Source organism: Cervus canadensis, chromosome 24 (assembly GCF_019320065.1).
Source record: "Cervus canadensis isolate Bull #8, Minnesota chromosome 24, ASM1932006v1, whole genome shotgun sequence".
NCBI lineage: Eukaryota > Metazoa > Chordata > Mammalia > Artiodactyla > Cervidae > Cervus > Cervus canadensis.
In genome coordinates this window covers 27,259,811-27,285,016 of record NC_057409.1, presented here as the reverse complement: position 1 = coordinate 27,285,016, position 25,206 = coordinate 27,259,811, and the positions used below count along the sequence as shown (strand labels likewise).

The window sequence follows — 25,206 nt, the reverse complement described above, 5'->3', positions numbered from 1 at the left end:
GTCAAATTTATTCAATTAAAAATGTTATGTTATATGGCAAGGGAGATTTAAGATTGTAGATGGCATTGAAGTTGTAAATCAACTGACCAGAAAATAAAGTTATTTTGGAGCACCCAGGTGAGTCCGATGTAATCACAATGATCCTCTTTAAATGGAGAAGAGGGAATCAGAAAGGTCAGTGTCAGGAGTGATGTGATGTCAAAAAGACTCAGTCATTGCTGGCTGCGAAGATGGAAGGGGGCCGCCCACCGGGGATGCAGGCAGCTGGAAAAGACAAGAAAACAGATTCTCCCCTGGAACCTCCAGAAAGTAACAAAGCCCCGAGGACACTTTAATTTTTAGCTCAATGAGATCCATTTTGGACTCCTGATCTTCAGAATTATAAGCTAATAAACATGTGTTGTTTCAAGCAACTGTTTGGTGTCATTTGTTACAGCAATGATAGGAAGCAATACAATGTTGATATGTGATTGCTGGAGTCTCTCTTCCACTACACTGCTGGCTCTTGAGAACAAGAGCCGCACTGTTGTCGTCTATATCTACTAGGAATGCAGCACAGAATCTGGCACATAGTCAGGGCTCAGTAAATACTGGTTGAATGAGTGAGAGAGTGCTTTAAGTTTGAGGTTCTACAGAAGCTCTGAGATTCCAAAGCAGGCTCTGCCTTTCCCCTTCCCTCGGTCCTGGAGACCCTAAGCTCTCTGATCTCACTTCTCTTTGTTTCACTTTGCAGGTTTTTATTGCTATTCTATTTGCAGCTTCTTCCCTTGCTGTGCACCATTTCTTTCCTCTCTCCAGCCTTGCATGTAGGCAGAACTGCAAAGGCAGACACTTGTCACATATGTACCTGTCTTTGTCAACAGGTCTTGAATGGGTTATGCCTTAAACAGTGACTTTTGTCTGCTTTCTTCTCTTCTCCATAGCTGCCTCCACTCTCATCCCCTATCAGGCTTTTGCTGTTTTCCCATGAGCTTGAATAGCGAATGTAGTTCTCGTACCATCTTTCCCTTTTTGTGTTCTGAATTAAACCCAAGGTCAATCTTTTTATAGCCCTTCTTAGCCCTCTTCTCAGATGATTCCATGGGCTGCCAGGATAGATAATGAAAAGAATTAAAGGCACTCTCAGGTGACCTCAGGTTTACTATAAAGCCACTCAGGGAATCCCTCAGTGTACTTATGCAGAACTGCAATTCCTCCTGGGCTGGGTGACCACGGCTGCTGCTGGGTCACTGAAACATTATTTTGCAGCTTCTCAGCCAGCTGTTCGCTCTCAGGCTTTCGCTGATTTCATATTGAACTCGGCTTCTGCCTCTCCAGCTTTCCCTCCGTGCACCTAACATTCAGTCTCTCCTGTAACCAGGCAGGATGGGCTTGCTTAGTTGCGGTCCAACGCAGAGTTCTCAAGCCAGATCTCCTCCAGTACTGCTGACTTGTCCCATATGTTTGATTGTGGTGACTTGGTCAGTTCCTGGACCAGTCTTTTGTGGCTCAGTCTGGGAGCAGAGCCAAGAGACATGATATGTGGTTCTAACATAGACTGCCTCTGACCACTGAATTCTGGGGCTGTGGGTGCCAGGCACACAGACTAACTAGTACAAATTCTTTTACCAAAATCTACTTTTGGAGGTTAATATTTGCACCTCTTCATTCCCTTTCATGTTCCCCCCAACCCTCACCTTTCCACTTCTCGAAGATACCTAGTTGATGAAACAAAGCATCCAATTTCACCCTTCCTACCCACAATGTAATTTCAAGTGTGAACTTTTCATTACGAAGGAATCCTTAGGTTTTGGTCATCTGATCTGCTGCAGGAGGCTGTTGCACCAGAGTGGTGAGGTCCAGGTCAGAGACTAGGCTCACGTCCTAAAGATGAACTATTACTTCTGTTCCCCCATGGGCAACAGTCCAGGGGATTGCATGCTCCAAGGCTGCGGAAACAAACAAGCCCTGGACCAGGATGCTGAGGTTTACATTCTCTGGTGGCTGATTTTGTCATTCTTATATGAAGATACCTTTCCTTCCTTCTCTCCTCCCTTGATGCCTAAGCTAGTCACCAGCACAACTTCCTTTACCCCTTTAGACACAAGCATTTTGCGGATGCTACTCCAGGCAACTTGAGGTGTCAGGGAAGCTAGCAGTAACAGCTGCTTATAGCTCACTTTCCTCCTCACACAATAATATGGAGATGAAACCTAATGCACATTTCTGATTTTAGGTGGAGTGTGATTCCTGTGGCACAAAACTCAGAAGGGTGTTCGTAAATTAAGAGCATAATGTCATAACATTTCTTTGCGAAACATAATTTTATTAATGATAATGTGGAAAAGTCCCTGATGCCGGGAAAGATTGAGAGCAAGAGAAGAATGGGGCCACAGAGGATGAGATGGTTAGATGGCATCACTGACTCAATGGACCTGAGTTTGAACAAACTCAGGAAGGTAGTGAAGGACAGGGAAGCCTGGCATGCTGCAGCTCTTGGGGGTGCAAAGAGTCAGACATGACTTATCGACTGAACAATATGCAATTATGCAGTAGCAAGGCCTGTATTATTATTTTCTAAGGATAATTTTTTTGAAATGACATTGCATGTTTTTAAAATTAAGATAGTAATTCTTTAACAGGTGAATTTGAACTTCAAACTTTAAAGATTCCTTAGGGTTAATTTTTAAAACAATGTTTAGCTCTTTGATCCTCCTGGAATTTAATCTGTGTGATGTAAGGTTAGGAACTTAAGTTTTTTTCAGATGGAAAGCTAGTTGTTCCAAAACTATGGACAACTCACTTTTTTATACCATTAAAGTCAATTGGAGAAGAAATGGCAACGCACTCCAGTATTCTTGCTTGGAGAATCCCATGGACAGAGGAGCCTAGCAGGCTACAGTCCATGGGGTCGCAAGTTGGTAATGGCTTAGCGACTAAAAAGAGAAAGAGAGAGTTAAAAAAAAAATTGCCATGTAATCTTAGTTGTTTCTGTCGATATTTGTCTATCTCTTTGTCAGTATCATGCTTCTTTGGTTACTGTGGCTTCACAGGTCACTCTGCTATCTGGTAGGGAGGGCATGGTCCCTCTAAGTGCCTCTTGTTCTATTTTCTCCTCAGAGTTTCTTGGCAGTGCTCATATGTTTAGTCTTCCAGAGGACTTTTAGAATCAACTTGTCGAGTTCCAAAATCTTACCACTGAAATTTTGATGGAAATTACATAAAATTGACATCAGTATAATATTGAATCTTTTCATTAGAACATGTTGTCTTTTCAATTACTTAGGTCATTTCTAATGTCCTTAAAATTCTCTGGTTTTCTGCATATAGATATTGCATATTTCTCAAAATATAAGTGTATGCTGTCTTTTTTTTTTTTTTCTGTTATGGTAAAAGGGTAATTTTTTTCCCTTTAAGACTTTAAGTTTTTGCAAAGGTTTTGTCTTAGTCTAGGTCCTTATGGCAGGACTTTACAGAAATACACTCTAACTTAGAGGGAAAAAGGGGGGTGGGGTGGGGTGGGGAGAATTCATTGGAAGGTGGCCAAGGCCTCCCCTCCAGGCAAGGGCAGAAAGGAGAATGGGCCTCACCAAGGGCTGGGGGAAAAAGGCTGCTTAGTCTCTTGTTGCTGCTTCTCTCAGGAGCTATTTTCTTCTTCCAGTTAAGCTTTCTTTGCTGCTCTTTGCCTCCACTTTTACACTCAAGGGGATGCAGAACGAATCTGGCGGGGGTGGGGGTGGCTACCCATATGAATGGTGAAAAACTCTGTGGGCTGGAGAGGCACCCCTGAAATTGATTTTTTTTTTTAACCACTACAATATTGTAATGAAATTGATTTCAAAGCACTGCAATGTCAGAAACATCAAAACAATCTGTCTCTTCTTGTCTAAAAAAATGAGAATTAGCAGTAGCCTACGGGAGAACCCACTTCCTAGTTTCAGCCACTCCCTAGTTCCAGGCTACTGATAAACCGGGACTGACAATCATCACCTTAATGGGATTAATAATCAACAAAAATATATTGAGGTCCCACTGTTACTTTATATTTGTATACTGCTTTGCTGTTCATGATGTGTTTCCTCTTAAGTCTGATTCACTCTTCTAGGCTCTGGCTTCAGGTCACAGTATGCCACAGTCGCCAAGTTGTGTGCTTTAGAGGCGTAAGTTGCCATTTCAAATATTTTGTCTTCAGAAAAGAAGATCCTTCAAATTTTGTAACTCGGAATAAAAATGACTATGACCTTAATCCTAATCTCAATTGGCCTACTATTAATTTAAAAAATAAATCAGGAGATTGGGTGTTACATTAAAAAAACCAAACCCTTCCTTAAAACAAGAAATTCTGTTAAGAGGCATTACTCGTTAATTCTGTAGTCAACATCTGTATTTGACCGGGACCAGGTGAAAGCTACAATGGGAACGCTGCAGTCTCGGAGCTATCGGTTACTTATTGAATGACCTTCCCAAGTAACCTAGGCTTTTGTGAATCTATTTTCACATTTTCAAACTCAAAACAATAACTTTTAAATTCAAGTGTTAGGAGTCGAAACAAAGGAAAAATAAAGGTCGTGGTGCATGTGGAGCGTTACGAAGCTAATGTGAGAGGCTGATATTCACGAAGGAAAAAGAAAAGCGAGTCTGCAGGAAGATGAAGGAAAAACGGTCAAAGAGACCCCAGAAATGGCACCTCGGTCAGCCCCAGCTCTTTCACACAGATGTTAAAAAACAGCCTCCCATGGCGGACACGCTCTCCTTTAACTGAAAAAGGAGTGTTCGGATGAGTGGATGAGTCTTTTCCTCAGTAACAGAAAACTCCTTTTCTCCCAACTTTGCTTCCCTGCCCAGTCTGCAAACAAGGAGTCAGATTTTCCTCACTGACCCGGAGCGGCCCCAGCCGAGCTCAGCGGGTGTCTCAGGCATTGCGGGGCCCACAAAGGGGCAGGGACGGCGGAGGCCCAGCTTGGGATTGGGGTTTGGGCTCAGGACGCTGAGACGCGAAAGGACCGCCTTCGCCCGAACCAGAGGGCACCTCCCCCATTCGACATTCGCACGACTTACGGCATGTTTTCCAGCAGCGCAGGCTTACTTTCTGGCCGTCCCTTCCGAGCGCCTCTCTTCCGGGGCGGGACTTCCTGTCTATTATTGATAGGCGTCCGGCTGTAGAGCTGGTGGGAGGATCACACAGGAAGGTCAGTCTGGCTGGTCAGGCCTTATGCTCTTTGAAACGGATCCAAAGAGGAGCTCTTTCTCGCCCTCTTGTTTGATTTTTTTTTCCTCCGCGAGGCTTCGGTTTGCGCGGACGTCCTGGCGTTTTGGCACTACTACCACCTGAAGCTCTTCCGCTTCCTCTTTTCTCTGGCTCCGCCCCCAGCGTCCTGTGGCCATGACGACCGCCCCGCGGGACTCTCTGGTGTGGAAGCTCGCGGGGCTTCTGCGCGAGTCCGGTGAGTGAACTTCCGGTTGGGCTGAGGCTGGGCGAGAGGGGCTACTTCCTACGTTCTATAGACATGCCTAGTTAGGAGTCATGAGGTTACAGCTGTTCAGGGTCACGAGGTTTTGGGTGTCAAAGAATTAATTTCTCTACTCCTTCCGGAGTTAGTTCGCTTTGTCGCTCTTTGTCTTTGATGGTGTAAACCTTAGCCATCCTTCTAGGCCAAACTCGGGTGCTACTTTCTTCATGCGTTCTCTGATACTCACAGAGGGGAGTGATCGTTACTTGGCCGTAAGCCTTTCTAGTCCAAGGACTAGTCATAATCGTTGACCTGTGGCGCTAATTTAAAAAAGGTGTTATTTGGGTAAAATGAAGACTATAGCCCATGAGCTAGCATCTCAGATGGTTCTCAGAAACTGCTCCAAAGAGGTAGGGGGGATGGTCAGTATATATGTGATTTTGGTGAAGGGAGAGTAAATGCTATCAAGCACATATTTTTTTGCAGACCGTTTCTGCTAGTGATGAGCAACAGTTGTCACCACGAAGGATTTTAGTGTTTTTATGAGGAGGGTTAGATGTGAAGAGATACAAGAATTGGGCTCATAATAAAATTGGTTCCTGAAAATATCTATCTGAAGACCTGTGCTGCCAGGTTTTTTTAAATTGTTGTTCCAGAGCACCAAGTTCCTCATTTCTGCTCTCCACCCTAAACTCTTTGCAGGGGGTGTCGACAATCAGCAGCTGCAGTACCACATGATTTAATCCTTGTAGAGGTGGATGACAAATGCTAGTGGCAAGTGCCAATTTGTAGTTGACAGTGGCAAAGCATGAAGTATAGCATAATTAAAAGCCCCTGGGCTGGAATCCCAGCTCTTTCAAATATGACCAAATTGTTCAAGTTTTCTGAGCCTTAGTTCCTCCTCATCAGCAAAATGGGATAACGATTGTACTTAACTGAAAGACTGCTAGGGGGATTAATTTTAATTCACATAAAGCATTTAGAACAGTGATTGCATATATGGTAAGCACTCAAAATTGGTAGTAATTATTATAGTTTTTTTCTTCCGAGCCTAGGCACAGTGGCATTGTAGTTATTCAGTAATGGTTGGCATTAGTTGTAGAAGTTCTGGCTTTGAGAGCAGATGGAAGTAACAACTTCCTATCAGATTTATGATCTCAATTGAGATTCTTAACTTTTCTGCACTCCAGTTTCCATATTTGTAAGCAGGTATTAACAGTGCTTTTTAGGAGATTTTGGTGAAGTTTAAATGGAGTAACATACGTCTGACACGTATTATTCAATGTTAGCTGCCTTTCCATCTCTCTGCACTCCTGTTGGTGGTATCTGTATAGCATTTTTACTTTCTGGCTTGTAGTATTAACTGTACACATGTCTTATCTCCTCTTCTAGACTGGGAGGCTCTTTCGGGGTAGGGAGAGTCCTTGAACCTTGTCTGTATCTATCCTTACTGTCTAGTACATAGAAAATCCTTCATACAAGGTTGTAGGATTTGATAACTTATTTAGCAAGAATCTGACTTCGTTCCAGAGGTTAGGGCTGATAGGGTGTGTGTGTGTGTGTGAGTCCGTGTGCACAGGCACACAAGTGGCTAAAGGTGTAGCAGGAGGGAGAATGCTGCAGTGATGAAATAGTTTTATATCTTGATTGTGGTAGTAGTTACAGGAACCTACATGTAACAAAATGGCATAGAACTATATGTACACGTTGTCCACAATGCTCATTTCCTGATTTTGATATTGTACTCCATATAAAATAAAACCATTGGTGGTTACATATAAGGGTATGGAGATCTCTCTGTATTATTTCTGCAAACTTCTTCTAGTCAATCCTTATTTTTTCCAAGAAACTTAAAAATCTCTGTACCTACCTTGTAGTTGTACTTTTATTTATTTTTATTGAAGTATAATTTATTTACAGTGTTGTGCCAAGCTCTGCTGTACAGTGAATGACTCAGTTATATACACATATACATTCTAGGTATTCTTTTCCACTGTGGTTTATCACAAGGTATTAAATATAGCTCCCTGCTCTATACAGTAGGACCTTGTAGCTGTATTTTTTTAGGTGCAGTAATGAATACCAGAAGATGCCCTCAAGGACGAGAGAAGGCAGTTTTAACCTGGAGAGCAAGTAGCAATACCTTAGTGCTTAAATGAGTGGTTACTTTTTTGACATGCATTTTAGTGTTGTTTGAAAGTTTCTGTAAGTGCACATGTTCCTTGTACAATGAGACAAAGAAATACAGATAAAACTTCTCATTTGCTCTCATATAAAGTGAGTAGTTATGGTGAAAAGTTCAGCAGTGGTGCATGCTGAGAAGGCTTCCGGGAGAAGGTGGGCCTTGAGCTGGGCAGAGTGGAAGGGGGTGTGTCAGAAAATGAGGAAGCTGGAGAGCCAGTGCTGTTTCCAGCACTATGAGTAGGCCGGGCTCTTTTGAGCAGAAGGTGAAGGAAAACTTAGAAAAGTTGGAGTCTTGTAGTGAAGCAATCTACCAGGCAGGAAAGTTAGGACGTTTTGAAAGATAGAGGAGAGCCGTTGAAGACTTTTGAGCGAGGAAGAGTGGTGAAGTTTGATCCTGTTGTGGAGAATGGGAACAGGTCTGTGAGTGGGAGTGGATGTACCCTGGGGTTGTAAATCTTAGAATAAATGGAACCCCTCTTGTTTGCCCCTCTCCCTGCAGGGGATGTGGTGCTGTCTGGCCATAGCACCCTGACCCTGCTGACTGCCACATTGCAGCACCTGAACCACGTATTTGAGCTGCATCTGGGGCCATGGGGCCCTGGCCAGATAGGCTTTGTGGCTCTGCCCTCCCATCCCGCCGACTCCCCCATCATCCTCCAGCTTCAGTTCCTCTTCGATGTGCTGCAGAAAACGCTTTCACTCAAGGTTCTGGGGTGGGGATGGGATGGGGGGTACTGAGAGCACAAAAGAAGAGGGGAGGTGGGGCTGGGGGTGTGGCATGCATGCACAAAATCTACAGGGTCCAGACCCAGGTGAGGAGCGTGCTGTGCTTGGCAGTGTTAGGGAAGAGAGGCCAAGGAAAGGGACGTGTGCCAGGCCTCAGTGACCTGAGTAGTTTTTTGTTTTTTTTAGCTGGTCCATGTCCCAGGTCTTGGCCTCTCAGGGCCCATCAAAATTTTTCCCTTCAAGTCCCTTCGTCAGCTGGAGGTATGGGGCATTGGGGGATGTTGGTGCATAAAACCCAGCTCGAGTAGACATTTGGGGCAGGGACAGGGAGGTGGCCTCTTGGTGGGGTGTGGGGGGCAGACCGGAGTATGCTTGTTGCTCTGCAGTGACACGCACCCACTCTTCCATTTAAGGCTGCCCTGAACCGTAGGTAGCTTTGTCATCGTTCCCCTCCTCCCCATTGGGAGGTGGGGATGAGACATCTGTCCTCCGTGAAGTTCAGTCTCCCTCCGTCCCTCCCTCCCTTCCCTTGCTCCAGCTCCGAGGTGTCCCCCTCCACTGCCTCCATGGCCTCCGTGGCATCTATTCCCAACTGGAGACCCTGATCTGCAGCAGGAGCCTCCAGGCATTAGAGGTAAGGAGGGTCAGGGGCAAGCCCGGCAGCCTTGTCCTGAGGGACGTGGAGGACCAAGCTCTGATGTTGCCCCTTCACTGCAGCGTGCCCTGCCTCCTGCCTCCTGTGTCCTGCTAGACAGTGTCTTCACCCTCTCTGCTGTATTCCCACAGCACCCTGTGCCCGTGGAGCTTACAGTCACACCGAGCATGTTGTATTCGACATCTCACGTCTGCCTCCCCTCTGCTCTGTCTGCTCACATTTCTTGGGAAGGGGGCCTTGGCCTTTCTTTAAGTCTGCATCTCCAGACAGAGCTCAGTATATAGAGTGAATGCACGGCCAGGTGACAGAGCGTGGCCTCGGCGTGGTGGGGGGCGGAGAGTGGAGGTAACAGCACCCGCCTGTCTGTGCAGGAGCTGCTGTCAGCCTGCGGTGGTGACCTCTGCTCTGCCCTGCCCTGGCTGGCTCTGCTGTCTGCTGACTTCAGCTACAATGCCCTGACTGCCTTAGACAGCTCCCTAGTGAGTGAGCCTCAGGAGGGGCTGGGGAAACTGGGGAACCACAGCGATGGGCCCTTAGGGTGGAGGGCCAGTTGGCTGCCTGGGGATGTCCGATTTTCTGCTTCCTGTCCCTATCCCCCCTCAGCGTCTCTTGTCAGCTCTTCGCTTCTTGAACCTGAGCCACAATCAAGTCCAGGACTGCAAGGGCTTCCTGATGGTGAGTATGAACAGCCTGGCTGGGCAGGTGCCACCTGGGCCTCCACTTGTGCAGCTCAGACCTTCTCTTGTAGACTCTTTTTGCTCCCACCTTGCTCTTGCCTCTCATCTGCCACCCCCCTGCTTCCCCACCCCTACTCCTCATGGAGTCGCATCTTGGGAGGCAGTACTCTTTGGAGGCACAGACTCTGGCATAAGACAAACCAATGTTCTAACCTCAACTCCTAATCTCCGTGGGACAGATTAGTTAACTTCTCAATTTTTTCATCTGTAAAGTATACATCATACGAGTACCTACTTTTATAGTATGAAAATGATTGTGAAGAGGATCTGATGATACTTAGCTGAAGGTCTAGCTCAGTAAAGGGTAGCTTTCATGGTGAACTTGAACCCGTCTCCCATGTCTCCCTGTCAGAGATAAAGCTGGATTCTGGTTAAAATGGCAGAAAACAAAAAAAAAAAAAAAAAAAGAAAAGAAAACAAACAAACAAACAAAAAAATGGCAAAAAAGATGGGTGATATTTAATTAGTAGTAAAACTGTTTTAATCAGTAATAAGCTTTTTGGTGTGAACTGAACTCCAGTTTGATTTGTGCAGAGGTGAGCATTTTCAAGGGAGCATGAGGCAGTGGGAAGTGGGACGGTGGGGGCTTGGGCAGATTCTCTCTTTGACCAAACCCTAGTCGGGTTCCTCTGAAGTTGGGAACGTGGACGTGTAAGAAAAACAGGAAGGGGCGTTGGTCCATGTGAACCTGTCTAGTTTGCTAACCGGCACTTGTCAAAGTCCCACGGAGTCAGAGAGCTGGGCCCTATCTTTCAGGTGTTGTCTGGAGCAAACTCAGTCCTTCTGGCACCTTCAGTTTTCCTGGGAAGTGACGTCAGGAGACTGGGGTGGTCATTCCGGAGCTGTTAGAAACTGGTAGATTTGTTCGTCTTAACGTGGGGGTTGATAGAGGGGCAGGTGAAATCATTTGTGCTGAGAGTCTGTAGTCTTTGTAGGCCAAGTTCGAGGCCTAGTCAAGAAGCGGGTTCAGAGGAGCCTGGCTAGAGTGTGGCCAAGGAGAGACTCTGTGTCACCGTCCCCTCCATCCCCTCCCAGGATTTGTCTGAGCTCTGTCACCTGGACATCTCTTACAACCACCTGCGTTTGGTGCCGAAAATGGGACCCTCAGGGGCTGCTCTGGGAACCCTGATTCTGCGGGGCAATGAGCTCCAGAGCCTGCATGGTGAGTGGGGGAGTGTGCTGGGGGTGCTGGTGGGGGTGGTGGTCCAGCATGGAAGGGAATGGGGGCGGTATGAGACTCAGGGTGGCCTGGGATCCATGGCCTACCAAAGCCTCCTGCGGCCTTCAGCCAGGTATGGGGTGCCCAGGCTGGCCTTTCTGCCATGCCTTCCCCCAGCACGCCCCCTCCACTCCACTCTGCCCCACCCCACACCCCTCCACCCTTGCTCACCCACAGCCTTGCTCACACCTCCCCTCTCATCTCTGCCCCAGGCCTGGAACAGCTGCGGAACCTGCGGCACCTGGATGTGGCCTACAACCTGCTGGAGAGACACAGGGAGCTGGCGCCACTGTGGCTGCTGACGGAGCTCCGCAAGGTGAGGCCCGGGGAGCTGGCTTCGTGCCCTCCCCCCACCTCCCCCCATGCTGAGTTGGTCAGCCCCCTTCCTCATAGAAGGAGGCCCAAGGCCCACCTCAGTCTCCTCCTCTGTGCCCAGCTCTGCTTGGAGGGGAACCCGTTGTGGTTCCACCCTGAACATCGCGTGGCCACCGCCCGGTACCTGTCGCCCCGCGCCCGGGATGCTGCTGCTGGGGTGAGTGTCTGCCCGTGTCTGCTCCGCATTCCCTTTCCTGCTAGGCCTCCCTCACCCCTGCACGCTCTTGCCTTTCCCCACATCCCTTGGTGAGGGGCTGAGGCCTCAGGCTGCTGGCTTATTATGCCTTTCCCCCTCACCGAACCTGCTGGTCCTTACAGGACTAGGAGGGCTCCCAACCCTGGCTAGGGGCTCCCCAGAGTGTGTGCTCCCCACTGACACCGCCCTCCCCTTTTATCTTTGCTCAGTTCCTTCTTGACGGAAAGGCCTTGTCACTGACTGATTTACAGGTTCGTGTGGTGGGAGTGACGGGGCAGGATCGATTTGGGAGGAGGTGAAGGAAGGGCACTAACCGAGGGAAACTGAGGGGAGTTGGGGAAGGATCTGTCCGGTCGGCTGGAAAGTAGGCCCCGCCTCTCGGGAGCATGAGCAGAAGAGGGGTGCACCCTGGCTCCAACCTCTGTCTCCTACCTGTCGTCACACGCCAGACCTCCACGTCCTCGGGGCTCAGCACCACGGCACCACCTCCGCCCTGGCCAGTGGGGAGTATGATCGAAACTTCCGGTGGCCCTGACTTGAGTGACAGCCCCTCGTCAGGGGGCGTTGTTGCCCAGCCCCCGCTCCGCAAGGTGAAGGTAAGTGGGGTCCTAGGCTGCCTCGTGCCTGGGCCTGGGTGCGTTTACGGGGGCTCTGGGCTGCGGGTGTCCTGGGAGTGGTCAGGGCATGTCCTTGCCTGCGGGTGGGTGTTCCGGGTGGGTGGGGTGGGAGGCCATTGGCTTTCATAGAACGTGGGTTCCCTCTCCCAACCTCAGAGCCGAGTCCGCGTGAGGCGGGCGAGTATCTCGGAACCCAGTGACACAGACCCGGAGCCCCGGACGCTGGACCCCTCCCCGGCTGGTGAGTCGGCCCACCCCCAGGCCCCCGGCCCCAGTCCCATGCGCTCCAGTCTTGTAGTTGGGAGGACTTCTCTTTTTGGTGGAGTGGAGCATTGCGGGGACCTCGTCTTCCTTCCTGTTTCAGTCTGAGGGACGGAGAAGAGACTGCTCCTGGGCAGCACTTTCCAAAGGGTTTTTCAGGGAATGTTATCTTTGTTGGGTGTCAGCGGGTTGGATAATGAGAGGGTTCCGAGGCCCCATCAGTTTGGGAAAAGCTGGGTTAAACCAGAGGACGTCTCCGGACCTTAAACGCGCTGCCCTGTCTCTCCAATCTCCCTAAGTGTCAGGCGCTTTGTGTTTCTGAGTTGCCTGTGACCCCAGTGTCATATAGAACTCATTCAGGACCTGCTGCCGAAGGGGCAGACTTCGGCTTCCCTCTGAACTGGCCATCCCCTGCTGTCACACCCCCTTTTTTTACCTCACCCTGAGGGGCACGCCCAGAAGATGGGGCGGCTTGGGGGTCGTGGTGGGGCTGGGCTTGCTAATCCGCGCGCTCCCCCGCCTGCCCAGGGTGGTTTGTGCAGCAGCATCGGGAGCTGGAACTCATGAGCAGCTTTCGGGAGCGGTTTGGCTGTGACTGGCTGCAGTATCGGAATCACCTGGAGGCCTCTGCCCCCAGCACGGTGTCCCCGGACGCCCTGAGCCCAGGGCCTGTGCCCAGCCCTCCACCGCCTGAGGAGTCTCCGCAGGAGGTGGCAGAGGAGGTCCGGCCAGAGCTGGAGCCTCAGGAGGAAGAGGAGCTGGAGGAGCAGGGAGAAGAGGAGGGAGGAGAGGAGCAAAGCGAAGTGGAGGGTGAGCGCTCAGTGGCCGCGAGGGAGGCCAGAACCAGGTGGTGGTCATGTGTCCGGGGGTTAGGAGAGCCCACGTACGGGGGTGGACGGCCGCCCCACAGTGGGGGCCGAGTCTTGGCCACCTCTTCCTCCTCACGGCGTCCCCCTCTCCGTCTCTCCTTAGTGGAGCTCTGCCGGCCCATGTTGGTGTGTCCCCTGGAGGGGCCCGAGGGCGTGCGGGGCAGCGAGTGCTTTCTCTGGGTCACTACGGGCCACCTATTTGAGGTGGAGCTCCAAGCGGCTCGAACCCTGCAACGGCTTGAGCTTCAGAGTCTGGAGGCAGCTGAGATAGAGGCAGAGACCCAGACCCAGAGTGAGCAGGTGCCCGAGGTGAGCTGTGGGAGCAGGGCTTCTGGAAGGGGTGCTAGGCTTTTTTCTGGAACTGACTCTTGACAGCCTGGTCAGGCACTGGGCCGGGTGTTTCCCATGCTCTGTCACTGGGCTTGGAGCTGGGAGGGGCACTAAGGGGGCAGAGGCAGGCCCCAGGTGGCTCGGAGGCTGGGCTGAGGGGCAGAGCTTCTGGGCTGCAGCGTGGCTGTCAGCAAAAGCACTTTGACAGAGGCCAGAGCTTTCGTTTCTGTCACGCTCTCAGCATAACCCTAATCCTGCTGACCCCTCTTCCTATGCAGGGCTCAGATCCACGACCCCAGGGCCCAGTCCTTGCTCTCCGCTTCTCCTACATTTGCCCCGACCGGCAGTTGCGTCGCTACGTGGTGCTGGAGCCAGATGCCCAGGCGGCTGTCCAGGTGACAGAACCTAGCGTGGGGCCCAGGCAGCTGGGGGAGGCTGGAAGCCTGAGGACTTGGGTCCTGCTCACAGCTGTGCCCGGCCCACCCTGTTTCAGGAGCTGCTGGCTGTGCTGACGCCAGCAGCCACCTCTCAGCATCAGCTTGAGGAAGCAGGGGGCCCGCCAGGGGACAGACTCCAGTGTCTGCGCTGTGGCCGCGAGTTCAAGCCAGAGGAGCCCAGGTTGGGGCTGGACAATGAGGAAGGCTGGAGGCCGCTGTTCCAGAAGACAGGTACCAGCCCTGCCCTTGACCTCAGTGTCCATGCGCCTGCTGCTTCAGGGAAAATGGCTTTGAGCTGGGAGTGTGGAGGGGGAACCCTAGGGAAGAAAGGAGCAGGGGCCAGCTTTTCAGCCTGGAGGAAAAATTAAAACTGTCTGCCTGCCACATTTACAAAAAAATAAACTATATCCTCTTTTCCTCTTAAGTCAGGAAGTACAGTCTGTGTAACTGCTTAAACATATCCATTATTTTCCCATAAGTTGGAGCATTTCCCTCCTTTTTTTGGGCTCCTGTTTCAGAAGCCACATAAAACATACGAGCACTCCCTGCAGTGCGGGGCTGTCTGGCAGCCGTAGTGGGGTGCTGTGTGAGGGGGCTTAGATTGTCCTTCCCTGACTGACCTTGTGAGTCACTTGAGTAACACCTCATGGCATTTCTTCACACTCTGTTAAGATGACAGATTTTTCCATTGCAGACCAGTCAAAAAGTCATGTCTTTGAAGACATTGAAGAAGAAAAAAATATTCTTGGTAACACCTGCACTGAAATGTTTGATTTTTATTAATCACATTTTTTTTTTTTCCGTGGCAGTAGCTGGAACAGGGGTTTAAATTTTATTCAGAAATTGAGCCCTCTTCATTCATTCTCCAACCTGAACTTGCCTGGGCAGCTGCAAGCCCAGCAGTACAGTGTGTATAACAGAAACAGCCCTACCTGGTCCCAGACCCTGTCTATCCTCCGAGGGTCATGTGGCCCTGGCGTCCCTTCGGTGGTGGCATTAGTCTTGTACATTCCTATGTGCTCTGGCCTCCTTTGATCTGAGCCTCAGTCACCTCGTCTGAGCAAAGAGGAGGATGGACTTGCCCCGTGACATGAGGAGAGTTCAGTGTGACAGAACAGCACCAGGCACCATGCCTGGCTCAGAACCGAGGTCTTCCACACACAGTAGCTGCTGCCTTGACCCCAGCTACATGGCCTTGGCAGGGCACATCAGTGACTCCATCTTTGCTTTCCTTACTTGCACAATAGGGTCAGGAGAGTTTCGATACAGCTGTCAGAGGCTCTAGCACATTCCAGCATGTCATAGCTGCTCAAAGAGTGTTTCCTGTCTCGTCGCTGATCTGTGGCCTGGTTTCTTTACCCAATTCCGTTCACTCGTCCTGACAACCCTCTGGGATCGTCATCATCCCCATCTCACAGATGGGGAACCGAGCATAGAGAACCTGGAATTCTACCCTTATCTGTTGATTTTGGGCTCTCAGACTTCACGTACATGCCCAGCCCAGGGCTGTGGGAGGGGCCCACAGCAGGGCCTAGGTGGGTGTGGGCCTCCTGAAATGAGAAGGCAGGTGTATTGAGGAGCTTGTGGGCCTACTCATCTATCACTGGGATGGGGAGTGATTGGTCAGCAGTTTGGCCTGCTGAGGGCATCAGGTTGGGTGGGAGCATGGGGAGCGTGTGAAGCTGGAGATGGGGCCCAGGTGAGTCCCAGAGTGTGGAGGAAGTATTGTGAGCACAACGGGGTGGGGTCAGGGGGGAGGGATATTATGTATGTGTGTATGTGTGTGGTTGATGACCTGTCTCCATCCCCGCTTCAGAATCATCTGCTGTATGTCCATACTGTGGTAGTGATCACGTGGTTCTTCTGGCCGTGTCCCCCGGAACCCCCAGTGGGGAGCGGAGACGGGAAGAGCAATCGCTGGCCCCCTCGCAGTCCCCGAGTGCTGTCCACGACCCTCCTGGCCACACCGACCCCAGCAACGGGGCTGGCAGTGCCCCATCCCAGGCCCCAGCCTCCCATGACCACCACAGTTGGAGCCTCAGCCCGCGTGAGTATAGGCGAACAGAGGTGTTGGGGGAGGGGTGCAGGGGTGGCCCGGGCAGGCTGACGGCCCACTGCTCACCCCCAGCCCCTGAGCGCTGCGGCCTCCGCTCCGTGGACCACCGACTCCGACTCTTCCTGGATGTCGAGGTGTTCAACGATGCCCAGGAGGAGTTCCAGTGCTGCTTCAAGGTCTGTGCCAGCCCGCCCTGCCCTGTGCGCCCCCTGCCTGTTTCCACCACAGCAGACTGTCTGGGCAGTCACTCTGGAGCCACCAGGCTTGGCTTCCAGTTTGAATCCCAATGGTGACTCTCAGTGTGGCTCTGGACCTGCTCCTTGGTAGTTGAGCCTCTGAAGTGTCCCCTTTCCCACGGGGAGGACCCTGCTCACCTCACAGGGTGTGTGGCCTATGTGCGAGCTGGTGTCTGCAGGCTGCCTGGTGCAGCCTCTGGCCATTGTTGCAAATCCACCTAGCTCTCGGTCCCTCTCTGGATCTGTGAGCGCTTGCAGGACACTGAGGGCCTAGAGGACCACAGTCTCGCTCTCCATCCTCTCTCTTGGTGTGAGGAACAGGCAGCCATGATGAGGTGTGCCCATGCCAGAATCAGGCTCAGGCCCTCGAGGGGCGTCTGATCCCAGCCTGTGGGGTTCGGGGAAGCCTCTCCTTCCTGCAGGATGAGTGATGGGAGGGAGAAAAAGAGTGTTCTAGGGAAAGGAGGCAGCAACTACACAGAGGCCTGAGAGGAGCTGGTGGGGAGAAGTGGCTGAGTGGCGCAGCCAGGGTGTGGGCGGGGCAGGTGTCCCGAGAGGAGCCAGGAAGCATCGTCTGGTGTCTGTCGTAGCCCGGACTTGATCCTGAGGCCTGTGGAGCTTCTGAAGTCTGGGGAGCTGGGGAGTGGCGGTGGGTTTTGTGTTTGGGGGCAGTCGTCCTCTCAGAGGGTGGGCTGGAGGGGGCGAGATGACAGTCAGGGAGACCTACTAAGAGCCTGACGTGGGTCCGAGTGCAGGCGGGGCTATGGGCTAGAGAGCGAGGCCGACGGAGAGGCCGGATGGCTGAACAGTGTCACCAGAAGCTTGGCCCTCAATCTGCCGGCTGCCTCCCTAGTCCTCTCTGTTTCTCGTCAACCTTCCTTTCCCCTTAGGTGCCGCTGGCGCTGGCAGGCCACCCGGGGGAATTTCTGTGTCTTGTGGTTGTGTCTGACCAAAGGTTCTACGTGTTGAAGGTGACAGGGGAGATCTGGTGAGTGGGCAGGGCCGCTGCCAGGGAAGGGCCCGGGCCCCCAGGCTCTGACTGTGCTCTCACTTTCCTGCCACTCTGCCCTCACCATCTCCACAGCGGGCCCCCGGCGAGCTGGCTGCAGCCGGCCCTGGCTGTTCCCCTGCAGGATCTGCGGCACATAGAGCTGGGCCTGGCGGGACAGAGCCTGCGGCTGGAGTGGGCAGCTGGGATGGGGGCCTGTGTCCTGCTGCCCCGAGAGGCCAAGCGCTGCCGGGCCTTCCTGGAGGAGCTCACTGGTGAGAAGAGGCAGGGGGCGGAGGAAGGCTGGGGCGGGGGGCTGTGGACCACAGCGCCACAGTGGCGCCCGCAGTGAAGACAGACGGGTAACAGGACCCATCCCTCTTGGAAGTTCCGCAGCGTGGAGGATGGGAAGGTGTGGAGAGGTTGGGATGGAAGAGCCGGAGTCGTTGAGGGCTCTCTGTCCCCGGCTGGCTCTGTCCAGATGTCTTGCAGTCCCTGCCCCCCACGCGGAGGAGCAGTGTCAGCGCCACGGAGGAGGAGGTGACCCCGAAGCACAGGCTCTGGTGAGTTGGAGAGGAGGCTGAGGCCCAGACGGCTGCTCGTGGAACACAGCCCCTCCCCTCACAAGCCCCGGGTGGAGTCCTGAGCCCCCGTGCCTCCTGACCTGGGCCTAGCCTCCTCACTCCACCCTTCCGTGGCTCTTCCCACCGTGTGGCTGACCGCTCCTTCCTGGGCCTGCCGCCTTTTCCCCAGGCCACTGCTGAAGACAGACTCTTCCTTGGAGCCTCCCCGGTTCTTCTACCTTCGAGCGTTCCTGGTTGAAGGTGAGGTCCGGCCCCGGCCTTCCAACCCTCCAGCCTCTGGGCACCTCTCTGTGCCTTTGTAGTAATTCGCAGTGCTGGGATGTGGACTTCATCCAGTAGCAGTCTTGGTGTCTCAGCCTCTTTGGAGAGGCAAGGGAGTGCCCTGGGTTGCCTTTGCTTTGGGGCCCAGGCTCTCTGGGAAGTGGAGCAGATATCTCAGTCCGCCCTGTCCTACCCTTTTGGTGAGGGGAGAGCGGGTGCCTCTTTCTGATGTGGGGATGGGGGTGGGGCAAGTTCCCTTTGACTTGGGCCTCGGAGCTTTTGGAGGCTAGAGATCCCTGGACTTTGGGAAAGGGAGGACCTTGGCCCCTAGAGGTACAGACCATGCTGTGGCCGCCTCTGTGTGGTCACTTCTCCTCTCCGGAGCAGCACTGGGACACTGACCTGGGGATCTAGGCTCTTCCAGGGCCTTCTTCTCCGGGCCTTACCCTGTCTCTTATACCCTAGGACCCGCTGCCTGCCCTGTGTCCCTGTTGCTGACTCTGTCCACCCTGTACCTGTTAGATGAGGACCCTGTAGAGTCCCAGGCAGAGCCCCCTCCTCCAGCAGCGTCTGGCGAAGCGTCTGAGAAGGCCCCACCCCCCAGGCCAGGCCCCTCAGTGAGCGTCAGGGAGCAGCAGCCCCTCAGCAGCCTGAGCTCCGTGCTGCTGTATCGCGTGGCCCCGGAGGCCCTGCGGCTGGTCTTCTACGACGAGGTGTGGAGCGAGTGCGGGGGGCGGTGCGGCAAGTGGGTCTAGGAAGACTCGGATCTGGGCTCTAGGGAACTTAACCACAGGCAGTCATGATGGGGGGAACGCAGAGAACAGGGTGCCGGGACCTGGGAGGCTGTCACGGGGTGTGGACAGTAGTGAGGAAGCAGTTATGGGCAGTGGGAACACTGTGGACTTGGAGCCCAACTTTGTGTTAGCTCGGAGGCCCTGACGAAGCAAACGCTGCTTGGAGTTTGTATCTCTTTGGGCCTGTGCGCCAGCCGTGTGATTTTTACAGCCTCTGCGTGAGGAGGCAGTATGGTTTTAGCTCAATTACAGTTGAGGCCTCTGAGGCTGGGGGGTGTTAACCAGCGGGCCCAGGTCATAAATGACAGAGCCAGGAACTAAGTCCCAGCGATTCCTTGGAGCTGACTCCAGAACTGACAGTCTGAAAGCAGGGAGGGTTAAAGATACAAGGTGGTAAACGAGAAAGCCTTTTTGGGGGGTCTTCCATCAGTGCCGATTGCATTCTGTTTTAAAAGCTAGGTCAGGATCTTTTCTGGAGAGAGACAGGCCTGGGGACGCCTTGAACTGGGAGGGGCAGTGGGTGCTCCTGAGACCCACCCTGCTGCCTCCCTGCTTGGGCACGGCCCTCGTGCGTCTCACCTCACTGCTGCTTGTATGCCAGGTGTCCCGGCTGGAGAGCTTTTGGGCAGTCCGAGTTGTGTGTCCGGAGCAGCTGACAGCCTTGCTGGCCTGGATCCGGAAGCCCTGGGAGGAGCTGTTTTCCATCGGACTCCGAACTGTGACCCAGGAGACTCTGGACCTTAACCAGTGAGGCTGCCAGGCTGGCCCCGCCCCTGCCATTGAAGCCACAGCTACAGATGTCCTCTCTCCAGACTCTGGCCGCTGACTCGTCTGGCCTCTGGGCACTGGCCAGCAAGGCCCCGGATGACCCCCGGCGCATGGGCAGGGTGAGAGGACTAGTCCGGCCTCTAGTTGACCTGGCCCCAGGGGATGGGCTGAGTGGTCAGAAGGAGTGTTTCTCTTGCACTTTCCTCAGGTATCAATAAAGCTGTTTCCATTCCAGATGCCATGGGGGCACCTGGAAGTGTCACTCGTGAGGCCTGCTGTCCCCCGCTTCTTCTAACAGAAACTGCCCCGCCCGTGGCTCTTCCACAATGGACCAGCCAGGCAACCTCGTGTGAACTGCAACACCAACCATCTTCCAACCCTGCTTTGGCTCCGCCGATGGGATCAAGTTGGACTCCTACCCACGGGCACTCGTCCTCAGCCAGCAGCGCCTGTCATGTGACCTGGCGAGGAAATCCCTGCCCAACCAACAGCTGGGCCAGCTAGGTTCCCACTCTCTCGAGTTTCAGCTGGGGACTAACGAGCATCTCAGGCCACTGGCAGTGTGAGCTGGAAGGGAGTGTGACTGGGGAGCGGGTGTGCAGAGCTGGGGTGTGGAGGGAGGACGGGCGAGCGGGCATCTGGGGGTTTCCGTCCCTGCCGCCTTCTCTCCTCACCACCTCGTTCAGCCCAGGGCCTGGGTGGGTTGACCCCACTGCTTTACCTGTGTCTCCACAGCCATGGTGAGTGGTTCAGGAATGCCCATGGTTTGGCCTACCAAGCCTCAGGCCTGGCTTTTTGCCAGAACAACCAAGAAAGAGGCAGATTTCCCCCAGGAGGGCTGCTGAGAGAATAAGCCTGCAGCCGCTGATCGTGAGAGGCGGGTACCCAGGCCAGGAGAGGGAGTCAGAGCTGAGAGGCAGGTGGGGTGAATGAGGCCAAGTCTGGGTGGTGTCCATGGAGTCCTGGGGTCCGACTGTGCCCAGAGGCAGATATCCCTGGAAATTTTGGTTTTGTGAGCCAAAGGAGACCTGTTCGTTTCTTTTTGGCTTTAGCTAATTTGAGCCAGATATGAGGCACTGAAAGGGCCCTCATTGCATACACCCCTACTCTGACTTGAGGCAGCCTGAGTCGGGATCTGTTTCCGGCATGCAAGAATAACCCAAGGGGAGTGGTGGTACCCATATAGTTGTGTACAGAGGTCCTGTGAGAGGACTTGAGCAGGGAGTGTTGGGGACTCCCTTTGTACTCCTGAGCCCGGCTCGGGCTGAGTTTGTGTGTGGTTTTGAGAACTAACAAGTGGGTTTCATTTCGGGAGCATGTACACACCAGACACTGAATTCAGTGCTGGTGGTCTGCTCCACGCAGAGATCCTAGGAGACAGTGGCATCTTGTTACAGGTGAGGAAACTGAGGCTGAGAGGAGGTGAATGACTGGCCATGATCCCATCAGTAGGTAGAGGAGACCTGATGAGGTCCAGGCTCATATGACTTCAAACCTGGGCTGTCAGCAAAGGAGTGTAAATGTCCTTTAACAGAGGAATGGATAAAGAAGATACAGTACATATATACGATGGAATGTTACTCAGCCATAAAAAGGATGAAATAACAGCATTTGCAGCAACATGGTTAGACCTAGAGAGTGCCACACTCCACCCCTTCACCCCACCCCCACCGCTTCCCTGCAGTGCCTGGGCCTCTGTGCCAGGCCTGCTTACAGAGGCGTCACCCTGTACCCTGCTGTGGGCTGGGGATCTTCGAATAATTGTACACTTGTCTAGGACAGACAGACCCCAAAGCGTCGTCTTTGAAGTTCTTCTTCTTTCCCATGGTGAGATGGTGAGATATTAAGAGAAATATTAATTCATGGCTGTTTTTCACCCCTCCCAGCTGGATTGGGAAGCACTAGATGCTGGGTCTTCCAGCTTTAAATGAAAGGACTAAGCCGTAGGAAGAGATCTGAAAGGGGTCATAACTAGTAAGAGGTCTGGAGTGGGAGAGGGGAGGGTCTTTAGAGAAGAGCATTAGAGGCAATGTTGGTGCAACTCCCTGGACTGTAGGGAGGTTCTCCTGGTGGAGGGCCCTGGGCCCTGTCCCCTGTTTGGAATTAGGGAAGACACTGACCTGTCAGATGCTGTCAGGGCAGGCCACCATGGCAGATGGAGATTCGGCAGTTTGGAAGGACCTGGAAGAACAGGGCTGGTGAATAAAAGCAAAAATAAGTAAATGGGATCTAATTAAACTTAAAAGCATTTGCAGAGCAAAGGAAACCATAAAGAAAATGAACCCTCAGAATGGGAGAAAATATTTGCAAACAAAGCAGTCTACAAAGGATTAATCTATATAAATGGCGCATGCAGCTCAGTATCAAAAAGGCACACAACCCAATGAAAAAATGGGCAGAAGATCTAAGTAGCCGTTTCTCCAAAGAAGACATACAGATGGTCAAAAAGCACATGAAAAGATTCTCAACATCAGTAATTAGATGCAAATCAAAACTACCATGAGGTATCACCTCACCCTGGTCAGAATGGCCATCGTCAAAAAATCTACAAATAAGAAATGCTGGAGAGGGTGTGGAGAAAAGGAAACCCTCTTACACTACTGTGGGAATATAAACTGGCACGGCCAGTATGGAGTACGGAAGTTCTTAAGAAACTAAAAATAGAGCTACCATGTGATCCAACAATCCCACTCTGGGCATATGTCCAGAGAAAACCGTAATTTGAAAAGATAACGTGCTCCCCAGCATTTATTGCAGCACTATTTACAATAGCCAGGACATGGAAAGAATGTAAATGTCCATTAACAGAGGAATGGATAAAGAAGATATGGTACATATATACAATGGAATATTATTCAGCCATAAAAAGAATGAAATAACATCATTTGCAGCAACATGGGTGGACCTGGAGATTGTCATAGTGAAGGAAGAGACAAATGCTGTATGATATTACTTTTATGTGGAATTTAAAAAATGGTACAAATGAGCTTACTTCCAAAACAAACAGAGTCACAGATGTGGAAAACAAATGTTTGGTGACCGGGGGAAAGCAGTGGGAGGGATAAATTGGAAGACTGGGACTGATACACACACTCCTATATACAAAATAGATAACTAAAAGGATCTACGGTATAGCACAGGGAACTCTACTCAAACTGTAAGGCCTATATGGGAAAAGAATCTGAAAAACAATGGAGATACATATATATATAACTGATGCACTTTATACCTGAAGCTAACACAATACTGTAAACTATATACCAATAAAAATGAAAAAAGAATAGGGCTGATGACACTTGCTCAGATATTCCTCGACTGGAGAAGGAAGCTGGCCCAGAAGATCCTGTGGGCCCATAGTGGGGCCCAGAAGCCAGCTGAGAGGGTGCTGGAGAGTGTGCAGGGGCCACTGCAGAGAATGGGATAGGCCTGGCCGCCATGTGGGGAAGTGACCAAGTTAGACTCAAACCGATTGTGTTTAAATCACTGGACTGAGTTCACTGGAATGTTAAGCTAACTTTCCTATTGGTTATCAGTGAGGACTCATTACAAAGGTAAGCTGAGTTATAGAGGAAAAACCCCTAGGTGCTCCTTCGGCTGGGGGGCAGGGAGGAGACTTAAATCCTTCTGGGGTCTGGTCCCATCCTTGACCCACCCAGCCCTCTGTAAACTCTGGGTCCTGGGAGAATGGAACCGTGTGAGAAAGAATCAGTACTGCTGGGGGACGGTCACTCAACCTCAGGCTCCCATGAATGGCTGAAAGTCCTGTCTCCAGGTTCTTGGATTTTGAGGAGGGAGAAGAACTGCTGGGCCCCAGTGGGAAGAAGGCATTTAGGGTAGTTAGGGTCACTCTTAGCAGCTCTGCCTTTCCTGGCCTCTGTGTGGGTCAGCATTGTCTGTCTCCTGAAGCATGTGCATTACATACTCATTCATAAATCCACTGATGGGATGCGTTCATCCGTCCCTTCACTCAGCAGGGGTTAAAAGGACACAGGTTCTGCCGCAGAGCCTATTAGAGCATAACTCAGGGCAAGAGAGGTTCTCCATTGCTCATAAATGACTCCCATGAAACAACTGCTCTCTGGGCCAGGACGGCAGGGTGGGTGTGGTGGGGTCAGGACTTAAGGTTTGGAGATTTACAGAGGAACACACCTAAACAGTCCTCACCTGTAGCAAGATGCCATGGCTTAGTGAGCCCTTATGACGTTCCATGCATTGCTTAAAGCATCTAATCTTCCCAGGCATTTCTCATATTCCTTTAGTCAAAAGATAAACAGAGCTGATAAGCTCAAGAAAAGAGGCTTCAGTGTATAGACATGACCCAGACCTGAAGGCTGGTGCTGAGGCTCCAGAGACGGGTTTTTCCTGTTTTCTTGGAGCCAGATGGTTTCTCTATTCCCTTCCCTACAGGGCCCTAGTCTGGTCTGGCAGAAGAGTGGGTATAAATCCATGTGAATCTGAGAACTGGCCAATTGGGAAACGCTGGCCAGGGTGGAGGCTCCCTCACTGACAGGCCTGCAGAGGGCTGGAGGGGCCCAGGGAAGACAGTGCAGAGGTTCAGGAAATAAGTTCACCTACTTCTGTTTTGCTCAGAGCTGGCCTGAATTTTTAATTGATGCAAATTAAAACTTCCCAAAAATATTAGTCCACTTTGTTGGCAGTGAGCACACCCCCTTCCCCATCAGTGATTTGGCACCGTCTGCAAACAAGAGTCTGTGCTGGTCCTACCGAAGGCCTTCCCCAGCTGCCGGCCCAGAGTCGCCTTTCAGGGAGGCTGAGTCCATGGATGAGCACATTCCCAGGAGCCCCACTGGGTCATGGTTCAGATGGGGTAGAATAATCTCCAGTCATCTCAGCGTGACCTGAAAAGCGGTGTGAGGCTGGGGGACCTGAAAGAAAAGCTTCATCCATTTCCTCCTGCTTAAAATCTCTGGGCATGTTTTTGTTTTCTGTGACAATTGAGCAGTCCTCTGCACCCTCTGTCCTGTGGATGCTGTTTGGTGAGCCAGAGCACAGAGGTGCTGGTGGTGTCCGCCGCGGCCATCACGCTCCTGGGGGTGTCTGACCTTCAGCCCTGCACCCCACCTGGAGGAGGTGCTGGGACATTAGTCCTCTGACGGACCACAGCTTTGCCACCTGGCACGCATGCATAGATGTTAGTCAGCAGGACTTGCCTTCTACACCGTGAACTGACCCCAGAGATCGATTTGGCCACTCAGCCTGGCCTTTCCCTTCCAATGAGTGCTTATCGATTGCCCGATTGGCCTTGGGCTTGCAGGCAGAGGAGGCCCGAGGTGGTGGAGAGAAAGGATTCGCTCCCTAAAATTGTACACAACAACACTATGTCACATTTTCTGTAGAAACAAGGTGAGAGAGGGGGAAATAGACATTCACATTTACTTCTATTTGTATTAAATAGATTATGGAGGGAATAAAAGGATTTGGGGGCTTCCCATGCGGCACTAGTGGTAAAGAACCCACCTGCCA

At 51.9% G+C, this 25,206-nt stretch overlaps 1 protein-coding gene and 1 long non-coding RNA gene across 11 annotated transcripts; one reads left to right on the top strand and one right to left on the bottom strand.

Moving 5' to 3' along the window:
- Window positions 1-5,174, bottom strand: LOC122426489. The gene is made up of 3 exons (XR_006265174.1): window positions 5,038-5,174; window positions 2,783-2,915; window positions 1-264 (listed from the first exon to the last, which is right to left on the bottom strand). It is a non-coding gene; the product is annotated as an uncharacterized LOC122426489 (long non-coding RNA).
- On the top strand, window positions 5,097-19,984 carry LOC122426487 (serine/threonine kinase 11 interacting protein). Of its 10 annotated transcripts, none has more exons than XM_043445475.1 (25): window positions 5,097-5,168; window positions 5,351-5,423; window positions 8,113-8,318; window positions 8,526-8,600; window positions 8,878-8,973; window positions 9,366-9,473; window positions 9,598-9,669; window positions 10,767-10,893; window positions 11,163-11,266; window positions 11,387-11,482; window positions 11,731-11,772; window positions 11,971-12,117; window positions 12,295-12,379; window positions 12,928-13,209; window positions 13,372-13,577; window positions 13,877-13,993; window positions 14,092-14,266; window positions 15,852-16,082; window positions 16,164-16,267; window positions 17,218-17,315; window positions 17,412-17,590; window positions 17,797-17,878; window positions 18,069-18,139; window positions 18,626-18,873; window positions 19,556-19,984. In XM_043445475.1, exons 2-25 carry the CDS (start codon window positions 5,363-5,365, stop codon window positions 19,703-19,705), a joined length of 3,162 nt encoding a protein of 1,053 aa, XP_043301410.1. In that variant the 5' UTR covers window positions 5,097-5,168; window positions 5,351-5,362; the 3' UTR covers window positions 19,706-19,984. The 10 variants fall into 10 exon arrangements, 9 of the variants coding, with proteins under 9 accessions (XP_043301410.1, XP_043301411.1, XP_043301406.1 ...); XR_006265173.1 differs by having other exon boundaries at window positions 5,135-5,423; window positions 19,556-19,841; window positions 19,958-19,984; XM_043445471.1 differs by having other exon boundaries at window positions 5,133-5,423; window positions 18,683-18,873.
- Window positions 19,985-25,206: the final 5,222 nt, after the last annotated feature.